We start from the raw sequence: 21,771 nt of genomic DNA on the forward strand, positions 1-21,771 counted from the left end.
ATGCCCTTGATATTCCCCACTTAAATGGAAAAAATAGAGAATACAGGGAATAGGTATTATACTTTGTTAACATTGTGTGATCTGAAGGAAAATTAGGATAAGGATACACAGCTATTTAATTAAATCTTGTAAGTATTAGGAAATGATTTATTTCAATGATGTGGGACTATTTTGATAGATACCTTAGATTTGCCTTATTCCTATAAGCTTTATTGCTTGTCTTTGTCTAAGCTTATGCCTGTCTTATGATTCTCTTTATATGTAGATTTTCATCTAAAGTTGAAGGAAAGGTCACAAATTTGTTTGACATGGTAAGAAACATACTTGAAATATAGTAATCAGAGTATAGGGCTGAATTTTTCTTCTGATGAAACAAATTTATTACCATGCAGTACTTGCTAGATTTATTCAGTTGAAAGGTCTTGCCTTTAGGATTTAATAATGTAGGGGAATACTTAAAGTTATAGTGTCATACAAATTTATGAAGGAGTGTTAACCCTTTAATTCTTATAAACTATCAAGAAAAGTAAAGTAAATTAATGCTTTTTGTATATATGTAGAATTGGGTGGCATTAACATTTTCATTATATATGTAGAGGAAATTTTAAGGTGAAACCTGAAAATCTTTGTGGAAATTATAAGGGAATACAGTAATTACCTCTCAAAGAACTTTTAAACTTCATAAAAGTAGCCCAGGAAGTTAATTCCATTTCATTCATTTACATTCACATTGTGACATGTTTATTTAGTCAAGAACAAATCCCACAGTGATTGTAATTCTTAAACCTACCGATGGTATTGTTAAGTGTATGTGAGATAGAACCATCTTTTCTGTTTCCTCTTGTAATCTTTAGTCAATGATAGAACTCAGTATGATTAGTTTTACTCAAGTAGGTCAGTAGAAAACAAAGCCAAAGTTTAAGTCAGTTGATTTTTACTTTTGACTATTTTTAGAGTCAATATCAGTTTGATTCTCCTTTCTACTAATTTATTTATTTTTGTGGATTAAATTTTTTGGGGCTATGAATAATTAATTGTCTTAAAATCTTCATTCTAGCTCCACCACTCTGCTCTTGGATGACGTCTCATAAGCTACAGCAAGAATTCTCATACCGGTATCTTGTTGGTAATGTTTTTTTTTTTTTCCTCATTCCAGTTGCCTCTCAAATTAAACATTGACATCATAACTACCTGTTGAATTGTGATTCAGTTTGTTATTTTGTACAAATATTTCTATAATTATGCAGTAATCTGTTGGCTGTTTTGAGGTAGTTTAAAGCAAGCATATCAAGTTGAAATTTATGGTCATCTATATTTATATAGAGCAATTATTGTTTTACTTATCATTTCATTGATCTTTTCATTTAGGGAAAATTTAATGAATCAAGGCCATCATATAGGGAAAATTTAATGAATTAAGGCCATCATATAGAAGCTAATGGTAAATTTTTACAACCCTTGTGACTCTGGTTAATCTCGGGGCCACATAGGATTGCTATGATATTGTTTGCTGTGTTTATATTCATGTTCAAAGATGACCCATCTCCTCTAAAGGACACAAAACTCCATAAGCAAACATTTCTATGGCACAGAAATAAAGGTATTGTTAAAGCATGACAAGGACTAGGATTTGAAGATTGATTTGATGAATTCACATTGGTACCGTAAAGGAAATTTTGTTTGTAACACAGTAGGGGCCCTCAAAAAAGAATATGGCATACTACTGATTATTTGGGACTGATGGAAGCAATAATTTGGTAAATAGTAGAATGGCAGATACAGTAGTCACTGTAGTGCCATTATAGAGGCATGCAAGGAGCTTTATTTTTTATTTGAAGAATTTTTGATTGATGGATTAGTATCCACTTTGTATGGAAATGGAGGATTGCAAAACTTTTTTAATCTTTTGTTCTTTGTAAAGCTTGACAAAACTTACAATTACATCATAAAGTGAGGTATTAACTACATAATATATATGCCTTCTTATCTGAAGGTGTATGCATAGTGAACACTGCAAAGGTCTCTCCATGTAGCACCTCTTAACAGATTACTTTTCAGTGCCTCTATAGTGCCTCTTCTAACTCCTGCTCATTCTCTAAGACGTTTCTAGAAAATGAAAAAGCTACATTTCCAGCTTCACATTTTTTGCATGTAAGAAAAGCCAGTCCATAATTTTTGTCTGTATATTTTTTTCAAATAACCTAGCTTTGGAAGCTGTTTATTCAAGAATTCCAATGGATTTTTTCTAGACATATATCAGATATTTTAAACACGTGCAAAACTACCACTTTTCCTTTGCATCTGTTTCTAGATGGTTATGCAATTATTTTTCAATTTTGGCATAATCCCATGCTTCTCAGATATGAATCTCGTTTACTAGTATAGCTTCCTATGATTTATCTGACAACTGTTCTTCTTATTTGCATATCACTATATGTTTTATTCAGTTGAACTCCTTGCATTGATTGATGTACTTTGTATATTCAAAAATTGCAAATGATAATTATGTATTTATACTTGTATTTCAGCAGTAAATTAATCCTTCCACAGTTGTCTCCAGGTTGTAATCCCAGACTCATTCTTATGGCAGCCATTCTAATCACTCAAACCAAGCTAACTGCTAACCATCTTACTAATTCATGCCTTTATCCCATATCTGTAAATAGCTGTCCTTAGTATTAAAACCTCTAAATAATTTTTTGCATAACTGCTTTCTCATTTCTTCATACATTTTCAAAAGGTATTTTATGAGTGTTTCTCTCACATACCTTGTTACATTATTTCACAGAAGAAAATTTTCATAAAATCAGTAGTAGTTAGTCAGTTCCCACTAGGTTACACATACTATTAATTTCTTGTCTTTTTTGGATGAAAAATGAATTGACTTAAGAACAAAGTAAATTCATCTTTAGTCTCATTGCTAATGTTTGGTGTGATGAAACTAGCTTACTGAATTAGCAGGTTTGTTAGACTGTTGGATTGATAGAAATTGAGGGACTAGATTTTTTTTATGTATTTTATCATGGTTTAAAGAAACAAGTATGATAGAGAAAATTACAGGAGCATGTTTGTTTTTAGAGGTAGAGTGATTGAGTTTATTTGTCTCAATACTTTTTCTCCCCTTGTGCTATATTTCTTGTATTACTATGGTAATGGGAAAAGTTTTCCATCTTCATTTTGAGAATCAAGGTATAATCCTTGCCCCAAATAGGAAATGGTTTGAGAAATGATTTTGAATTATCTTTGAAACTGTTACTTTTTGGTTTTTGTTTATGTTAACCTTGATTATCTGTAAAATTTGCACTTTTGTTTGTATACTAACCTTGATTATCTTTAAAATTTGCACTTTCGTTTGTATACTAATCTTGATTATCTTGACAATTTGCTCCTTCATTTGTATATACAACCTTTATTTAATTGCATAATTTTTTTGCTTTCATATTAATGATTATAATCTCATAGTACTGCAGTTTTTAGGTATACACTTTGCTTTACTCATACTGCTGTGTTTAAAAATGACTTTTGCTAATATATCAATAACAGTTTACTGTATCCACAGCAAATTATTCTTTATGAATGAATTACAGGCAACACAGTTTCCTTTATGTGCACATAACTGGACTTCATGGTTTCCCTTCTGTTTGACTTCCTCTTCTTGCTTTGATACAGCTTTCATCTTTAGCTTATACCTAATTGACAGTTCACATTCTTTTTCTGAATTTGAATTTTATGCTGCAAATAGCAGCTTGCATATGATACATTAGTCACAAGCACAGTGTTTAGCATTGGTACACATCTCATGTTCTGACAGTTGAAAATGAAGCACACTGCACTCAAGATCTTTAAGAAAAACTTTGAATGCAAGGAAGCATATCATATAAAGAGTCAATTTGATAAGAGCTGTATATAGTGTAGTCCTGTTATCATAATTTACTTAATCAAACGTGGAAAAAATCAGAATCAGTAAAAACTAATTAGCATCTCACTTAATTGTGAGAAATTTAAGTAACGTATCACATTTTGCAAACTTTATGTACACTACACTCCACTTTATTTTTTCAATATCCTGTTTTGATGAAATTAGGCAAAGTACTGGAAATCCTTCATTCATAGTGAAAAAAGTGAATAAATGGAAAGATATTAATCCACTGAGAAGTTTAATAACTACTTCCTGAAATCTCACAGATGTATCCATGATAGCTGTAACAAAAGAAGAGCTTTAAAGCCTTTGAGCACATGCCTGTAGAATTTTGTGGCCACTTCATTTTGTTTTCTGCTATTTCACATACATTACATGAAGCATTTTGCAAAGTATTAGCCAATGAATTAGTTATGATAGTAATTTACTTTGCAGGATAAGAATTATTTTGGAGTGGGAACAGTATTAGTACCTATGCTAAAGGTTGCATTTTATTAATGAAAAAATAAGGTTATTTACAGACATCTACTGGGATCCTTGAACTCCATATTGTGGTACCCCTTATGAATTATATAGGTATACTACATAAAAGGCCAAGGAAAAATAACATTAGAAAATATGTAACAATGTAGCTATGAATGCTTATCTGTTAAAAGTAATTTTTGGTTTATAGTTCTACATAACACTGAGAAGGCAACACATGGCAATACAAGGTGAAATTGTGTGCTGTAGGCTACAGATATCCTGCTTCCATTTTTCTTGACAGCAGTGTCCATGTACTTTACTGTGTGGGATGAAGCCAAAGGTTAACCTTATGATTCTCTTCATCCATTTAGGGGGGGGGGGATATGAGGAATTAAATCTTACATAATTTTTCTGCAAAAAAAAAAAAAAAAGTGAAAATGTAAACAGACATGTACATATGTACTTGTAGAAGCATATATTACTAGCATTATATGGTCTAGGTATAGTTCTTTTAACTAGCAAGTATCATTAATACCTCTAATAGATATAGTCAGCAACATAGTATCATAATACCTTGTAATCTTGAGATATGATAATAATAAGGTTGAATGACAGACTGGTTCCCAGGTAGGGCACAGCAGTTTATCAAAAAAAATAATTTTTTCCTAAATTTTATTAATTAAAAGACCTTAATTTTTGAGCAAAATGCTTATGTAAAATAATGCAGCTGTACATCTTATGATCTTCATGCATTATTAATAGAAATTGAAGGACTTTACTTGTTGGATGAAGCACGGTTAAGAGTAGGTGCTGTAAGGGTAGAGTTAAGTATTATTATCATCTTATACAGCAGTTTTTTTTTTTTTTTTTTTTTTTTGGGGGGGGGGGGGTCCATTCTTGATAGACTGTTTAATCAACAAGAAGAAACTGGTGGTGATGGTGACTTTGAAGGTAATCTGTATTTGGCGATCTCTTATCTCTCATTTGAAAAATTCTCTAGATTCTTTAAAGTTTATTACTGTTTCAGAGGCTTTGGCCTTTTCCAAAGAGATTTTTTTATAGCTCCTTTCTCCTTTTTAAGTCCATTCCATCACCATGCCGTAAATCTTGGTTTGGCTTTGTGTTCATATCAGGAAGATAATAAGTTGTTAAATTTTCGGTTGTAGAGGCACTCAAACTATTTTAGAACCTCAAGATTTTTTGATGTGAGAACACCTCATCCCTTGGATTTATTATACTGGAAGAAGTTCCCTAAAAATATATTTATGTGTATGGAAGTGATTGTATGCAACTTAAGGCCAAGAGTACTAACAAGTATTTCCTAGAGAGTTTGACATTTTGCCAGCACTGGCCATGTACTGAACAGCTCTTAGAAGGATGAAAGTATTATTAAATTCCCAAAGAGTTCCATTAAGAGTACAAAGTCAGCACAGCTTTCTTTACACCTTGATCATGAGGTGGGATAAGTGAGGTATTCAGGGGCAAAAATCATTACCATTACTGAGGTCCTTTACTTCAAGATGTGGTTTACTGTTGCTTAATAAGAGCAAACTTTGCTGTAATCCAAGACTACTTTTCCTAAAATAATAATTTCCTTCCAGCACAAAATTGTTGTAAAAAATACATTGAGTCAACCATGCTTCCAGGATCACTACTTATATACAACAGTGAGATCCAGCTGTGCTGGTTGTGGCTAGGAGAAAAATGTTCATTGGTATGGGCCATAGCAGTAGGAAGTAGGCAAAAGTACCTTTCTGAATGTGACCTCAAAAAGTGTTCAGATGCCATATTGTTGACTTTATGTACAGCTGGCCAGTGTTAACAGCATATTCCATCCAAATTCACAGTCATGCACATTACATTGTCAGTTTTCAGTCTCAAGCTTGTAATTAAGAAATTTAAAATTTTTGGAACTCTCACTGAATTAAAATTATCTTTAAGGTCATAGAAATAAGATGTGAAAATAATAATAATCAAATGCCTCTAATGAGGTTCATTCAGTAAATACTGTTCTAGTCAAGTTTTTTTTTATTTATGAGTGTCCATTAGATTTTTTTAATTACAGTAGGATGACTTTTTCATAATTACTTATCCATTGTTTAGATATTATAGAATAAGACATTAATTAGTTACTCTTAGATGAAAAAGAAAACATTTTATAATAAAAGACAAGTGCAAGGAGTATGAGAACCCTGAGTATACATTATTATTATTCATCTTTGTTTTATAATAAAAGACAAGTGCAAGGAGTATGAGAACCCTGAGTATACATTATTATTATTCATCTTTGCAGTACAAGCTGACTTGCAATTTCTGGGAGTTACTGCAGATTCCACATTCTAAGATGTGAAGTACATGACAGCAGAATTGTGTGTGAATATTTAGTTATCTTCAGGGAGAAGCAGTTGCAAATTACTATCTCCCTATTCTTATGTAATATTTAAGTTATGTCTGATGCATGGAATGTTACTTGTGTGTCACTTTGTTTATAATTTCATGGACGTTAAAGATGTTGATAAGTGTATATGTTGAGAGTAGTATAATAGAGCATTCATGCATTTTTTTGAAATGTTTCAGAAGTTAGGCTCATTACTGAAAGACAAAATGAAATTAGGCACGCCATTTATACTAAATAAGGCTTGCATATTGGATAAGTGAGACTTTGACGTCTCTTGGTTAAGAAAAATTAATGTAGTGTCGTAGTTTGGAGAAAGTTTTCTTTTTCAAGTATCATTCTGTCAGTACTGTAATTTGAAAGTCAGAATTATTAGCTACAATTATATTATATGTATGTATTTTTTCATACATACTTGCCATTTCCCACGTGAGCAAGGTAGCATCAAGAACAGATAACAGAGCCTCAGACAGAAAAGTCCTCACTTGGCCCCTTGCCCTGTTCTTTGGGAAGGTAAAACAGTAAGGGAGGATTTCCAGCCGCCTGCTCCCTTCTTAGTCCTTTGATGACATGCAGGGAATAATGGGCTGTATATTCTTAAGTCTCTCCACAAAACATCTCTATTGACCCTGTCATATGCCTTCTCCAGACCAATAGATGCCAAATACTGATCCATCTGTTTTTCTAAGTATTTCTCACACATTCTTCATTGCACATACCTGATCCACACATCCTCTACTACTTCTGAAACCACACTGATACTTCTCAGTCTGATGCTCAGTACATGCCCTCACCCTTTCAATCAATACCCTCCCATACAGTTTACCTAGTATACTTGAAAACTTACACCTCTGTAGTTTGAACACTCACCTTTATCCTCTTTGCCTTTATACAGTGGTACTATACTTCATTCTGTCAATCCTCAGGCACCACACTATGATCCATACATACATTGAATATCCTTACTAGCCAATCAACAACACAGTCACCCCCTTTTATTGTAAATTCAACTACAATACCATCCACTCCCACTGCCTTGCCACACTTCATCTTCTGCAAGGCTTTCACCACCTCTTCTCTCTTCACCAAACCACTCTATGGCTCTCTCACTTTGCATACCACCCCGACCAAAGCACCCTACATATGCCACTCTGTCATTAAACGCGTTTAATAGTCATTCAAAACACTCACTCCAACACTAACTGTTATCTCTTCCTCCTTTTGCCCACTTCACTGATGATCCCATTTGTTCTCTTGTCTTTTGTGCCTTATTTACCTCCTTCCAAAACATCCTTTTATTCTCCCAAAAGTTTAATGATACCTTCTCACCCCAGCTCTTATTTCCCCTTTTTCAACCCCTGCACCTTTCTCTTGACCTCCTGCTGCTTTCTCTTATACATCTCCTAATCATTTGCACACCTTCCTTGTAAGTACCACCCAAACACCTCTCTTTTCTCTTTCACTGACAACTTTACTTCATCCCACCATTCGCTACCCTTTCTACTCTGCCCGCCCCCCCACCTTTTGCATGCCACATGCATCTCATGCACATGCTTCCCTAAATACCTCCCATTCTTCACCCACTCCCCTCACTTCATTTGCTCTCACCTTTTCCACACTGAATCTCTCCTGGTATTTCTTCACAAAAGTCTCCTTTCCCAGCTCACTTACTCTCACCCTCTCTTTTCCCAAACATTGTCTCCTCTTTTTTGAAAACCTTTACAAATCTTCACCTTCACCTCCACAAGATAGTGATCAGACATTCCATCAGCTGCCTCTCTCAGCACATTCACATACAAAAGTATCTCTTTTACACACATATCAATTAATACCTAGTCTAATAATGCCTGTTGACCTTCTCCTCTCACTTATGTATACTTGTGTATCTCTCTCTTTTTAAACCAGGTTTTCCCAATCACCAGCCTTTTTTCAGTACACATTTCCACAAGCTCCTCATCATTTCCATTCATAACACTGAATACCCCTTGCACACCAATTACACCCTCAACTGCCACAATACTAACTTTTGCATTTAAATCACCCATCACTAATACTCAGTCCATGCACCAAAACTGCTGACACATTTACTCAGCTACTTCCAAAACACTTGCTTCTCATGATTTTTCTTCTCATGACCAGGTGCATAAGCACCAATAATCATCCATCTCTTGTCATCCACTTTCAGTTTTATCCACATCAGTCTAGAATTTACTCCCTTACACTATCACACAACTCCTGCTTCTGGGGTAATGCTACTCCTATTATAGCTCTTGGCCTCTCATCAACCCGACTTTGCTCCCAAGACATTTTGAAACCATTCTTCCCCTTTATCCTTGAGCTTCATTACACTCAGAGCCAGAACATCCAGGTTTCTTTACTTATACATACAACCTGTCTCTCCTCTCTTCTCATCTTGGTTACATCACATTCAGATGCCCCAACCTGAGCCTTTGAGGAGGATGAGCACTTCCTGAGTGGCTGCTTCTGTTTCATCTTTTAGAAATTGAATATATATATATTATTCTTATGATATATTATCCCTGGGGATAGGGGAGAAAGAATTCTTCACACTTATTTCTTGCATGTCTCAGAAGGCGACTGAAAGGGGAAGGACAGTTTACATGCATATGACGTAATCTTTAGTAATGCAAACTCAAAATCTTACTTAGTTAGTAGCCATTTTGAATGTTAAAATTATTTTACTGGGTATAATCTGGATACCACTAAGAAGTTTTACACACTGAAGAGTGTTCAGTGTGTTTTGTTAAATGTCATTCCGTCTGACATACACCAAAGCATGCATGCATTGCCCTTTCTCATCTCCAGCATTACAAATGTCTGTTCAGCTTATCAGAAGACCCTCATGTGGAAGATGCAACTTCTGCACTCCTCAGTTTTCTTATGCTCACATAACAAAGACACACACACACACACACACATCACCATGTCTAGGGAATGTGGCTAGCTTCCCTAGAGCTGTGGAAGTCCCATAGAATGGGTCTTGGGGCAGGATGGTGGATGTGTGTGTAATTACCAAATTATATAATACATGGGAAGGGAGTTTTACACTTGTGGTGCACCATTCTTCTGCCTGTGTTATATTGTAAAATTACTTCTTTACATCTTTTAACAATACTTTTGTTTTAATTTCATGTAATGTCCTCTGGTTGCTTTAGCCATACATCTCATACAACGGTTCTCCATTCGTTTTATCAACCTCTTTTAAAAACTCAAATGGTGATCAGGTCACCCCTTACTCTTCTCTCTTCTAAGGTGAGCAAATTTAGTCTTCAGTCTTTTCCTGTAGCTTCACCCTCTTAATTCTAGTACAGTGCCATTTTTGTTAACTTTCTGTGGTCCTTCTCTATTAGCTTTTTTGGCATCTTTAGGTATGGACCAAACTTGGCCTAATGTAAGATATGAACAGCTTGCTAAATATTTCCTATCCATATACTTGAAAGCTTTTCTTATATTTGGCATAAATCAGTTTGTTTTCACTATTTTCCTAATGTGGGACTCTGGTGACAAGTTAGGGATGATACTGACTCCCTGGTCCTCACACACAGAATCCTGAAGCTTATTGCCAGTTTTGTAATAGTCATACATAGTTTTTCTTTCACTTTCCCATCCTCATGACCTAGCTTGGGTTGAATTTCATAAACCTGAGACACTTTGGCATGTTTAGATCCCCTTGTAATTGCAATCCTGTGATCACTATTTGTGTTATGGGGAGAAATTGCCCTGTTTGTCTCTTAACCTTTTTTTATATGTATCATGTCTTTACTCATATATATGTATGCATGCGTATATGCACACCAGCCTAAGCCAGGAACCCATTTATTGATCAGCTCCAATGGGAGGGTGAACACTTGGGTGTGGTCCAAGGGCATGGGGTGTGGAACAAGTGCCATGCCCAAGATTTCAACCTATATGTCAAACCGTAGGCTGGCCCATATTGAATAATGATTAGTAAGCCAACCAGTATACCTTGGAGGTCGATGTGTGTGCATATATTTTTTTTTAATCAGCATTCCCTGTAGCAGCAAGGTAATGCCAGGAACAGACGAAGAAACGGCCTTATTCATTCACATCCACTCTTTAGTTATGTGTAATGCATCAAAACTACAGCCCTTATCTGCCTGCATTTGGTTATGCTATGAGTGAAAGTCACCTTTGGGAGGTTGCATCATTAGGAGTACAATCTTGTTACAGAACTTTTCATCCCAAATAGTCCATCATTTCCTTGCCACTAAAAGTAACAAAGATTTGTGCTGCAAGAGCCTCTGGAAGGGAAGTCCTGGATAACACCAGGATCTTTTTTTTCTTAGGGGTCCTAGGTTAGATATAATTGAATAAATTCATATATTTTTAATTTTTTTCTTTGTAATAATGTGTTGTCTCCCTCTACTAATTTTTGGCATACTTTGCTCAAATTTTCTGTTTATGTTAAGAAAAAGAAAAGATATTCTTATTACTCCAGTGAGAAGTTAACATGTAAATTTTTTTAATCCTCATAGTTTTATAGTGTATTGATTTGAGCATTTAAAAAGTAATTGGTGAAAGCTTGTTTTTTTTTCTTTCAATGTATTCTCAGAATACAGTCTGTATTAAGCAGAGTAAAAGTCAAGGATATTGGAAAATGGCTTTTTTCAAAAAGCCGTTTTATGTTAGTCAATTATCAATAGGTCCGTTCCCATTTTCAAAGAGTGGATCAAGTGCACACAGATATGCACATCATATAGGAATATATAGATGTGCATGTCTTGCAGGAGTTTGATTTATGAAATAGGGTCCTAATTCTACAGAGTGCAGGGATGGCCAATTCATTAATTAGTATTATTTTTTCATACATATTCACCGCTTTCCACACTAGTGAGGTAGTTTCAAGAACAGATGACTGAGCCTTGGAGGGAAAAATCCTCAGTTGGTCCCCATCCCTCTTCCTTCCTAAATTTTCCTTAAAATGTTTTTTTTTATATTCAGATGATGACATAAAATTTTCTGTTGATTCTATTTGTGGTGAAAGTTTGTTATATTTAATTTTAATGTTTTTAAGTCTTTATGAGGAACTATTTTTAAGGGAGGTCTTAATTTTTTTAAACTCTGTACTTTTTGGTTCAGAGTGGTACTTTATCCTAATGCCCATTGTGAGTGTATATTCCAGTCATTCTTTTGTGATAGTCCTTTCAATTTATTATGACAATGACACCAGGCATTGCTCATTATCTTTATCAGATGTGAGTAGTAGTGCAATAGCTGTCGTATAGAATGCTAAGTGAAAGTATTTTATTGAAATGCGTTTTCAAAATGATATATAACACATTAAGTAAGGATGTTGAAATCTGTATTCGTGTTATTTAGTACTTGCTACTTTTTTCTGTTATATATATATATATTTTTTTTTCTACCTTTTTGAAGAGCAGTATAACTAAATCCATACAGTCCCTGACAGTAACATAACTGCATCAAGGTAATCAAAGTCAGCAAAAAAGATTAAAATGCATGGGTAGGAGTAAAGTCAGATTGTCTCAAACCCCTTAATGACTGTGGTGTTGAGCAATGTACTTATACTATATACTATTTTTAATTAGTTACATTACTGTACTGTACTATACATCAAATAATCCACCACAGAATTAAAGAAGTTGCTATCTGGCTGTTTATATTCCCAATTGCATTTCAAATTCTGTTAAAGAAATCATTCTTCACTTCTAATAAGGTGCACAGCTGTGATAATAAGTCCTTAGTATGTAATTATATTGAAAGTAATTATCATGGAAAAACAAAGCTCTAATACTTTGAGAAGGACTATTTTATCACTTTACTCTCCTTCTGTAGTCCATAACTCAGTCCTTCAAGCATGGATTTCATGTTCATTTCAAATGGTTGGTAATTAAGGGTGTCTTTTGTTAACTGTGTACCTTATACCATACCTGATACCAATCCACTGGTAGGGTCATCACATAATTAGCTCAGTTTACATGGATATATTTGTTACTTTAGCCATTTTGACCAAGTAGTAAAGTTATATGTAAAACTTGCACACTTGCATTAAGAAAAGTGCCTTCACATTTGAATAAGTGAAGTTCTCTTTACTTTGTTTATTATTAGTTTAATATATTATTGGAAACATGAAATTTTAGCAGAGATTTAGTTAATATAGCATGAGAAAATAAGGATCCATTCACTGAAGGAGTTTCACTTGCTAACAGCCATCACTTTGCTGTGGTGGATCTTTTTTTGATTACTCAGAATAAAAAAGACATTAACATGGAAGTATAATTGTTTGTGTTTGAAAGATCATATTGAAACTCAGACAAAATTGGTTGCTTTTCCGTGAACATTTGCACAGTTTACTGAGTGAATTTGTATATCCAGTGTTCATCAAGTTACTTGTTTAGTACTTTGACTCATGTCATGTAAGATAAGTAAATTACAAAAGAAATTACTTTCAGTGTTCCTAACATTCCATGGTTTTGTTTACAGAGTGATATCTTAGGTAAGGCTCTTCATAGGTTAGTAGGCATTACCAAATGAATGTTCTTTTATGGATTAAGACACCAAGATATTGTAAATGAAATAAAGATTGTCATAACTAGTTGTTTATTACATTCCATATTTTACATCTTAGTACTTAAGGGCTTAGTCATGTTTATTTGGTGTTCCTGAAATGACAACAAAAGGTAGGATATAAAAAATCCATAATCCTTGGGGCCAAAAACTCATGCTGTAAGTTGAAATTAAACTTGAATGTATTAACCAAGACCAAGGATTGTGGAAGTTTATAATTTGCAGGAACACAATTTTTCAATATTCTACCTTTATCATTTAAGAAACACCTATTTCACAACAAATTTGCAGATGTTCCAGGAGCAAATAACTTCATATTTTTCTCTTCCATTTTATACTGGAATTGGTGAATATTTGGTAAACAATGATGTGGACTGTATCGGTCAAATGCTGTTATTTTTAAGTCTCCATGAACTTCACGTGACAGCCCTGTCCTTAATCCACGTGAGGAGAGATGTATTAATGCTACATGAGCTAAAGTTTTTGTCACATGACTTGCATCTTCATCTTTCTCATCAGCAGTTGTAACAACTACCAGAGAACCTGATTTTTCATTCACACAATCACCAATAAGATTTCTACAATAATTAATAAAAACCTCAACATCTTTTGTGTGAATACCCATATTCAGCAAACAATTAACATTCTCGATGATTATCATAAAATATTTACCATCATCTTTCCATGGTTGAACAGCTTTCTTGATCAAATTATAAAAGTTCCTCAGTGGATATTCACAAGTACTAAAAAGAAAGTTAAAAGGATGATTTATATCTGTAACTGTTCCATCTAGAACTTCAGAGAGTAATTTCAATCCATCAATAACTTTAACATTGCAAAGATCTGAATGTTGCCTTAAATTTAGTCCTAGTCTATTTCCAATATTACAATAATGTCCCCATGTCTGCTGCAGTGTAACAAAGCATACTGGATGGTTATTGGCTACACTAGAAGTCAGGAAGTGAGTCACTAGTCCATTTGCCGAGGTGGTGGCAGTTTCTGATACCAAGATAAGACCGCCATCTTCAGTGGTAATACCACTACCCCCTATGGCACTCTTCACTGACTCAAACATCCTGAGGGTTATGTAAAATGTATATCACTCATCTGAAAAATGTGATCAAATGCAATTGTGAATGCCCTAAATTATAAAATTCAAGGTAACATAGCAACTCAATTAACTAACCAAAGTATGTCTTTCAAAGCTTCCCCAACCAAGCCCATGAAGTTTAGAGATAATATGGTGTGATTTTGCCCATCTATTGACAACATTTAAAACAATTATTCATTAAGTATTCTGAAGTGGACTCCACATGGCAGAAGCAGCCAAAAATGTTATGTAAATGACAAGTATTTTATGTGGGGTGAAGGTGCCTGAGAGGTGATTTATTTGCTATTTGCTGATGACACTGCTCTGCTGCCAGATTCAAGTAAGAGACTCAAGAAGCTGGTTTTATAGTCTGAATGAATGTCTGAAAGGAGAAAGTTGACCTAATGTGAATTAAGAGTTAGGTTATTAAGTTTAACTGGGGAGAGAGACAGGTCTGTTGAAGTGTGAGGTTGAATGGAGAGAACCTGGAGAAAGGGGAAGTATTTTCAGTACCTGGAAGTGGACATGTCAGTGGCTGGAACCATGGGAGCTGCAGCAAGTTACAGGGTGGTAAGAGGGCTATGGTCCTGAGTGTTTTACAAAAGTGTGTGGAAGAGTGTTTTACAAAGTGTGTGGAAGGAGAGCTCACAGTCTGTAAGAGCAAAGATAAGTATGTTTGATGGTTAAATTAGTCATCCTGTGTTGCAGGGATGTGAGGTGTGGGCCTGTGATGAAGTAGTATGCAAATGTTGAAGAAATAAGTGGTATAAAGAGTACTGATTGACTAAGAAATGATAGGGTAAGAGAGAAGTGTGGAAATAAGAGTATGTATGAAAGAGCTGAATAGGATGTTCTGTTTGATTTGGACAAATGAAGAGGATGAGTGAGGATAGCCTGCCTTTGAGGATACACATGTCAACAATGTAGGGAAAAAGGAAAAATCAAGGAGGTGGTGGAAGGATGGACTGAAAGACCCTTTAAGTACTCAAGATCTGAACATGTAAGTGGGTGTGAAGCATGCATGGGATAGAGCAATATGTTTACATGAGAAAGACAGACTGAGTTGTCTAAAGAAAAAAACAAAAATTAACTTGACAAGAAAAATGTTAATTCTCAGTACTTTTTTAAGCTATCACCGATTCCCCACTGCTGCATATTAGCCTTCTAGTGTCCCTGTTACTTCTATTGTTTATAAGTTTACTTCAGGTGTTTTTCTCAAAGTATACATGAATTTATAAAATATTTGTCTAAACGACTTTCGAAGTTAGTTATAGTTTTAGCATTCACTACATTTTATTCCAGTGCTCAACACACCTATAGAAAAAGCTTTTTCTCACATCTGTCCAACATCTTTTAGCTTTGAGATTTATTCCATTTGTCCTAGTAGACGTATTTTCTAATACTTCGAAAAGATGCTTGTGGTTTACTTTATCGAACTTGTTCTAAATTTTGAACACTGATTGTCATCGCAAAGTCTATGTTTGTTAAAGGAGAAGAGGTCCAATTGTTTTAGTCTCTATTTGTATGCCAGATTTCTAAGGGAGGGAATCAATTTTGTCATGTATCTTTGTACTTGCTCTTATTTTTTCTCGTCTTTCTTATAGTTTGGGGACCAAAGCTGGACCGCATATTCAAGGTGTGGTCTTACTAGATAATTATGAAGTGTGAGAATTGTTTCTAGTGTCTCATAATCTATGTTCCTTGCTATGAAACCTAACATTTGGTTACCTTTTTTACTTGCTGCTTGACACTGTTTAGTGTATTTCAAATTGTCCACACCAAACTTCCATCTGTCTAACCACTCTGCCAGTAAGTTTAGATCTCTTTGAATCATTTCGCAGTCCCACCTCTTTACAGCTGTACCTTCTAGTTTAGTATCATCAGCAAATTTGGAGATCTTAGATATGAAACCAAGTTCTAGGTCATTAATGTATATTATGAAATTAATTGGGCCTAGGACTGACCCCTGTGGCACACCACTTGTTTCATCTAGCTGATTTGAGGCTTCACCGTTTAATAATAAACACTGCTTTCTTTCAGTAAACCAGTACAGTAAACCATGTACAGGGGGAAATGTGCTGTCATTAGACTAAACTAAGGCACATGAACTGGTCGGGGGAAATCATGAAAAGGTTTTTGAGACTTGGCTATGGACAGGGGGCTCTGGTTTTGATGCGTTATCCTTAACAAGTTGACTGTGGATGTGAAAAATAAGGCTGTTCCTCGTCTGTTCCTAGCATTACCTTGCTATGTGGGAAATGGCAAACAAGTATCGACAAAAATATTATATATACCACATAGAAACTCCTATACCACATTAACAGTAAGAAGAGATTTGGTGATAAACACTACTAATATTAATAAAAGGTTTCAGAAGCTGGGAGGAAACCCTAATGAAATCCAGGTAGATGGTACAGCTAGATAATTCTGGGAAAAAGATTGTACAAATATAACCAAAAATGGTTAATATGGATAATAAAATAGATTTTCCATTTTTCTTAAAGCTTTGGACACACATTACATCCAAGTTATGTCAGTATCATTATTTTGGAAGACTCGCCTTGAGACACCTGTACGCACCTGTTAAGGACCCTTTAAAGACCACATTCCTATTATAAGATTTTCTGATAGTGCTTAGGCTGATAATTTAAGTGATGCACAACAGTCAGACAAGAATGAACATCATTGCTGAATACTATGATAACAACGGGAGTGACATCTCTCATAAACTGAAATACATTTGTTGTGTTGTGATAATCTCTGGAAAACTGCGGGTGCTCTAAGAATGTTCTTTCTTGTAAAGAAACAGGAAATCATCTATTTGCATAAATATGAATCATTCACATTTTCTGAAGCCAGCTCTCATTGTGAAGATTTTTAGCACCAGGTCTCCCACTGTCACAATGATTTATCTTTTTCTGCCATGCTTTTATATCAACCAGAAATCATGTAATATTAGTGGCTTATGGAACTCTCCTCTAACACCAGGAAGGCACAGAAAAATATATTTCTCTTCAGTACCCCTTCAACCAACATTATGGGTGTACCACCATCAACTTGCAAGTTGTGTGTACACTGTAATCACACATAAAATATGCTGACTGTTAAATGACCCAATTATGATACATAGAAGCACTCATGACAAGTACCAATTGATGTGGGGAAAAAAAATAACAAGAGAAAAAGGAGGTTAAAAAGGAACAGTGAGTTTTACAGATTATGTATGAAGGAGGAAAGCCATCCCCACCACAAAGAGCTTGGCTGTTCTTAACAGGGAAGAAATTATATAATAACTGTGTCTAATTTTCCATTTATGTAATCCTTGGGTGAAGGATTGCTTTAGTAACATGATAGGTAAACAGGAAGAATATTTCAAAAGGAGAAATATCAATATCCAACCCACTTGTGTGAGCCACTCACCTTCACTTTTTACTTTTAGTGGGAGTAGTGTAATATGTCTATTCATGTTATTTATCACCCATGCTGTGTTAGTGTATGAAATAGGAATGTGAAACCGGATCAAAAGAAACAAAGCATTCACTCTTCCCAGCACATACCGGTCACTCTCTGTCGGACTCATTTTTAGCAAGTCCAGTGTAAATCATAGTATTCAATAGCAACACTGTGCCCGTGTATGAGTTAGGAGTTGAGTGTGAAACAAAGTTGAACAGAAAAAACATCATGTTCTCTTGTCAGGTGCTGTCTGACATGTCAAACACCCTTTCACCCCTCACTCAGCACAGGACAGGCCAACACAAAAGTACTGATGTACACAGTTTTCTAATTATTTTCTCTTAATCTCGACTAAGCTACAATTTCATGCAGGATTCTTTTTTTTAACTACATTCATCTACCCATATTGCCGATCAAGGGTTAAAGGGATAATCACATTTAATGTTCATTTTTTTTTAATTTCATACTATTCGCCATTTCCCGCGTTAGCAAGGTAGCGTTAAGAACAGAGGACTGGGCCTTTGAGGGAATATCCTCACCTGGCCCCCTTCTCTGTTCCTTCTTTTGGAAAAAAAAAAAAAAAGAGAGAGACAGAGAGAGAGGGGAAGGATTTCCAGCCCCCTGCTCCCTCCCCTTTTAGTCGCCTTCTATGACACGCAGGGAATACGTGGGAAGTATTCTTTCTCCCCTATCCCCAGGGATTATTTAATGTTCATATAGCCCAGAAAAGACCAACAGCCATACATACTTTCACTATATATAAAGAAAAATAAATATAATTTCCAAACTTTCATAAGAAATATTCACCTTGCAAAACTACCATTACAGCACTGCCCACAGGCATTCAAAATTGATTCTTATATTCTCATCACTTGCTCTAATTTTTCAGGTCTGTGAGTACAATTTCCAAATCTTATGTAACTAAGAAAATATAAAAAATATAATAATAACCTTGGAACCTTGGTAAAAACCTGACCAACCCTGTTCCTTTTGCCCTTCTCATAAGTAAACAAGAAAAAATGCTTAGAAAATACAGATGAAGGAAAACAAAAAAAGGGTCACACTTTTCTATTTGTAGTAACTTTTTTATACATGAGAATCTTTCAAGGATACCTAAAAGGGCTGCTTCTTAAAACATTTATGCTCCCTGGTCTGTGAGACAAAACTTAATCTCACAACAAGTTACTTTGATTAACAGGCCTCAGCTGAGAGATGGAACAAACATAGCTTTATGGTTACCAATTAAATTTTGTTTACTTCTAATGTTACGACATTTTTTCCTACTCTCTTCATATTATTTTTCCTTTGCATGTGTGCTACTCTCCTGGAAGATTGCTTCAGTCAAGCAAGATATATATATATATATATATATTTTTCATACTATTCGCCATTTCCCACGTTAGCAAGGTAGCTTAAAGAACAGAGGACTGAGCCTTTGAGGGAATATCCTCACTTGGTCCCCTTCTCAGTTCCTTCTTTTGGAAAATTAAAAAAAAACGAGAGGGGAGGATTTCCAGCTCCCCACTCCCTCCCCTTTTAGTCGCCTTCTACGACACGCAGGGAATACGTGGCAGTATTCTTTCTCCCCAGGGAAATATATATATATATATATATATATATATATATATATATATATATATATGTGTGTGTGTGTGTGTGTGTGTGGTTAATGAACATAAAAGTAGGCTAAACACTTCTAGAAATCAATAGAATCTATAAAAATACATCTCTCCCAACTAGCCAAAATTTATCTTTTTTGTTACGATACTTGAAAAATATGTGAATTTTGAACATGCTTATATCAATCTACTGTAGCCACTAAGAGGTTTGTTCACTGTTAGTATACCTCAGTTTACAAAAGGAAATGTGGTTAATTGACACAAAAGCAGCTCAAGCACTTCCAAAAATCAACAGAACCTATGAAAACCAAGAAAACTCCCTGAGCAACACGTGTATTTCTTTCTGATGTTAGAAAAATACTTAATATGGTTATATTTTGATAGATCTGCTGGAGGGTAAGGTCACCAAAGCCAAGTACTTTCACACAAGAAAACTGGGTGTAGTGTGTAGTCACATTAAAGACAGGAAAGAGAAGACTGTAAGGTAAATCATAACTGCTGTGGGAAGTCAGGAAGGTTTACATTGGTTCTTTTGAGTTCTATTCATGTTTTAGCTACTTTTGCATTATTTAACCCTATGCTTTCCCTTATCTTCACAATTCTCATTTTCTACAATAATTTTATATCTAAGGTTAACCCTAATGTAGTTACAATTCACTACAGCCAAACCTCACAACTACATGCAAACAAGAAATCCTAATTAAAATATTTTTCAAATAACACAGATAAGGTTAGCCTCAGATGTTATCGGAAGATGATTTCAGGAAGTGCTTCAACTTATGTTTTCTCTTTTATCAATTATTATTTAGACCTACTTTTCAAGGCCCTCACCACTATCCACTTAATCATATATTGTACATTAGAATACAGTGTTAAAAAATAAACTGTGCCAATCTCATGTATATACTGTTAAATACTTTTAATACTACACTACTTACCATTGCAAAACAAAACTACTTAATATCGAGAGTTAAGAGTGATGCAGAGCCATATGGGACGTTATCATTTTACCTTCAAACCCATAACATCAACTCATTTCCGAAGGATAGTTTTCATGTGAGGGTAAGCTGCTATTCTACAGACTTAAATGTTACAGAGTCTTCCATTAACTAAATATTAACATAAAAGCATAACAATCACATTTTTTCAAGTAAAATTGAAACTACGATATAGCTAGGTTAATAGGGAAAGTTTAATGTGGTTTCTGGAACTGTATAGGATCTCTTATTACAGGTTTTTCTTCCATTTCCTTAACTCATTGTTAGTGGCCATAAAGTTTAATAATGCCTGGAACATTAACTTACAATGTACATCTAGGACAAGCATATCGTACTTGGTGACTGACGGATTGTTTGTGGTTCTTGTAATTCATCGTTTCAAATTCCTAAATTATAACTACACAAACTTAATATAATACATCGTCATATATATACTAACAAGGAGCTAAAGTGAAACAAGGTTCACTTATTAACCTCGAATCACTGAAGATATCTGTACCCGATGTCTTTCTCCAGCTAAGCTCCTCTTTCCAATTCACTTAACATGTCTCAACCACCAGGCGAAGAGTTGTTTACCTAACCCACGCCACACGAACCTCTCGCGGATTCATAAACAGTGGAAGTGTTCGGCGTACATATCCGGATTCATGTTTTCTCAGACTGGTAAAAAGGATCAAGAGAATAGTTATTACGTATGCAATAATGTTTAAAGAATTATATATATATATATATATATATATATAAATATATATATATATATATTTTTTTTTGCCGCTGTCTCCCGCGTTTGCGAGGTAGCGCAAGGAAACAGACGAAAGAAATGGCCCAACCCACCCCCATACACATGTATATACATACGTCCACACACGCAAATATACATACCTACACAGCTTTCCATGGTTTACCCCAGACGCTTCACATGCCTTGATTCAATCCACTGACAGCACGTCAACCCCGGTATACCACATCGCTCCAATTCACTCTATTCCTTGCCCTCCTTTCACCCTCCTGCATGTTCAGGCCCCGATCACACAAAATCTTTTTCACTCCATCTTTCCACCTCCAATTTGGTCTCCCTCTTCTCCTCGTTCCCTCCACCTCCGACACATATATCCTCTTGGTCAATCTTTCCTCACTCATTCTTTCCATGTGACCAAACCATTTCAAAACACCCTCTTCTGCTCTCTCAACCACGCTCTTTTTATTTCCACACATCTCTCTTACCCTTACGTTACTTACTCGATCAAACCACCTCACACCAC

General features: G+C 35.0%; 2 protein-coding genes across 7 annotated transcripts in view; one reads left to right on the forward strand and one right to left on the reverse strand.

Moving 5' to 3' along the window:
• Lerp (lysosomal enzyme receptor protein) overlaps window positions 1–13,377 on the forward strand; it is a 40,035-nt gene extending 26,658 nt beyond the window's left edge. For both annotated transcript variants that reach the window (XM_071681356.1, XM_071681357.1), the window contains exon 5: window positions 1,058–13,377. Coding sequence is in view for 1 of the 2 variants with exons in the window: in XM_071681357.1 (XP_071537458.1) it covers window positions 1,058–1,091 (34 nt within the window). In the remaining variant the exon portion in view is untranslated. The remainder of the gene's footprint in view (window positions 1–1,057) is intronic.
• On the reverse strand, window positions 8,114–21,105 carry Elp6 (Elongator complex protein 6). Of its 5 annotated transcripts, none has more exons than XM_071681360.1 (2): window positions 20,984–21,105; window positions 8,114–14,425 (listed from the first exon to the last, which is right to left on the reverse strand). In XM_071681360.1, the coding sequence occupies exon 2, from the start codon at window positions 14,422–14,424 to the stop codon at window positions 13,624–13,626; it is 801 nt and encodes a 266-aa protein (XP_071537461.1). In that variant the 5' UTR covers window position 14,425; window positions 20,984–21,105; the 3' UTR covers window positions 8,114–13,623. The 5 variants fall into 5 exon arrangements, with proteins under 5 accessions (XP_071537461.1, XP_071537460.1, XP_071537462.1 ...); XM_071681359.1 differs by having other exon boundaries at window positions 20,949–21,098; XM_071681361.1 differs by having other exon boundaries at window positions 8,114–14,456; window positions 20,949–21,088.
• Between the last annotated feature and the right edge of the window lie 666 nt (window positions 21,106–21,771).

Source organism: Panulirus ornatus, chromosome 32, assembly GCF_036320965.1.
Source record: "Panulirus ornatus isolate Po-2019 chromosome 32, ASM3632096v1, whole genome shotgun sequence".
Lineage (NCBI taxonomy): Eukaryota > Metazoa > Arthropoda > Malacostraca > Decapoda > Palinuridae > Panulirus > Panulirus ornatus.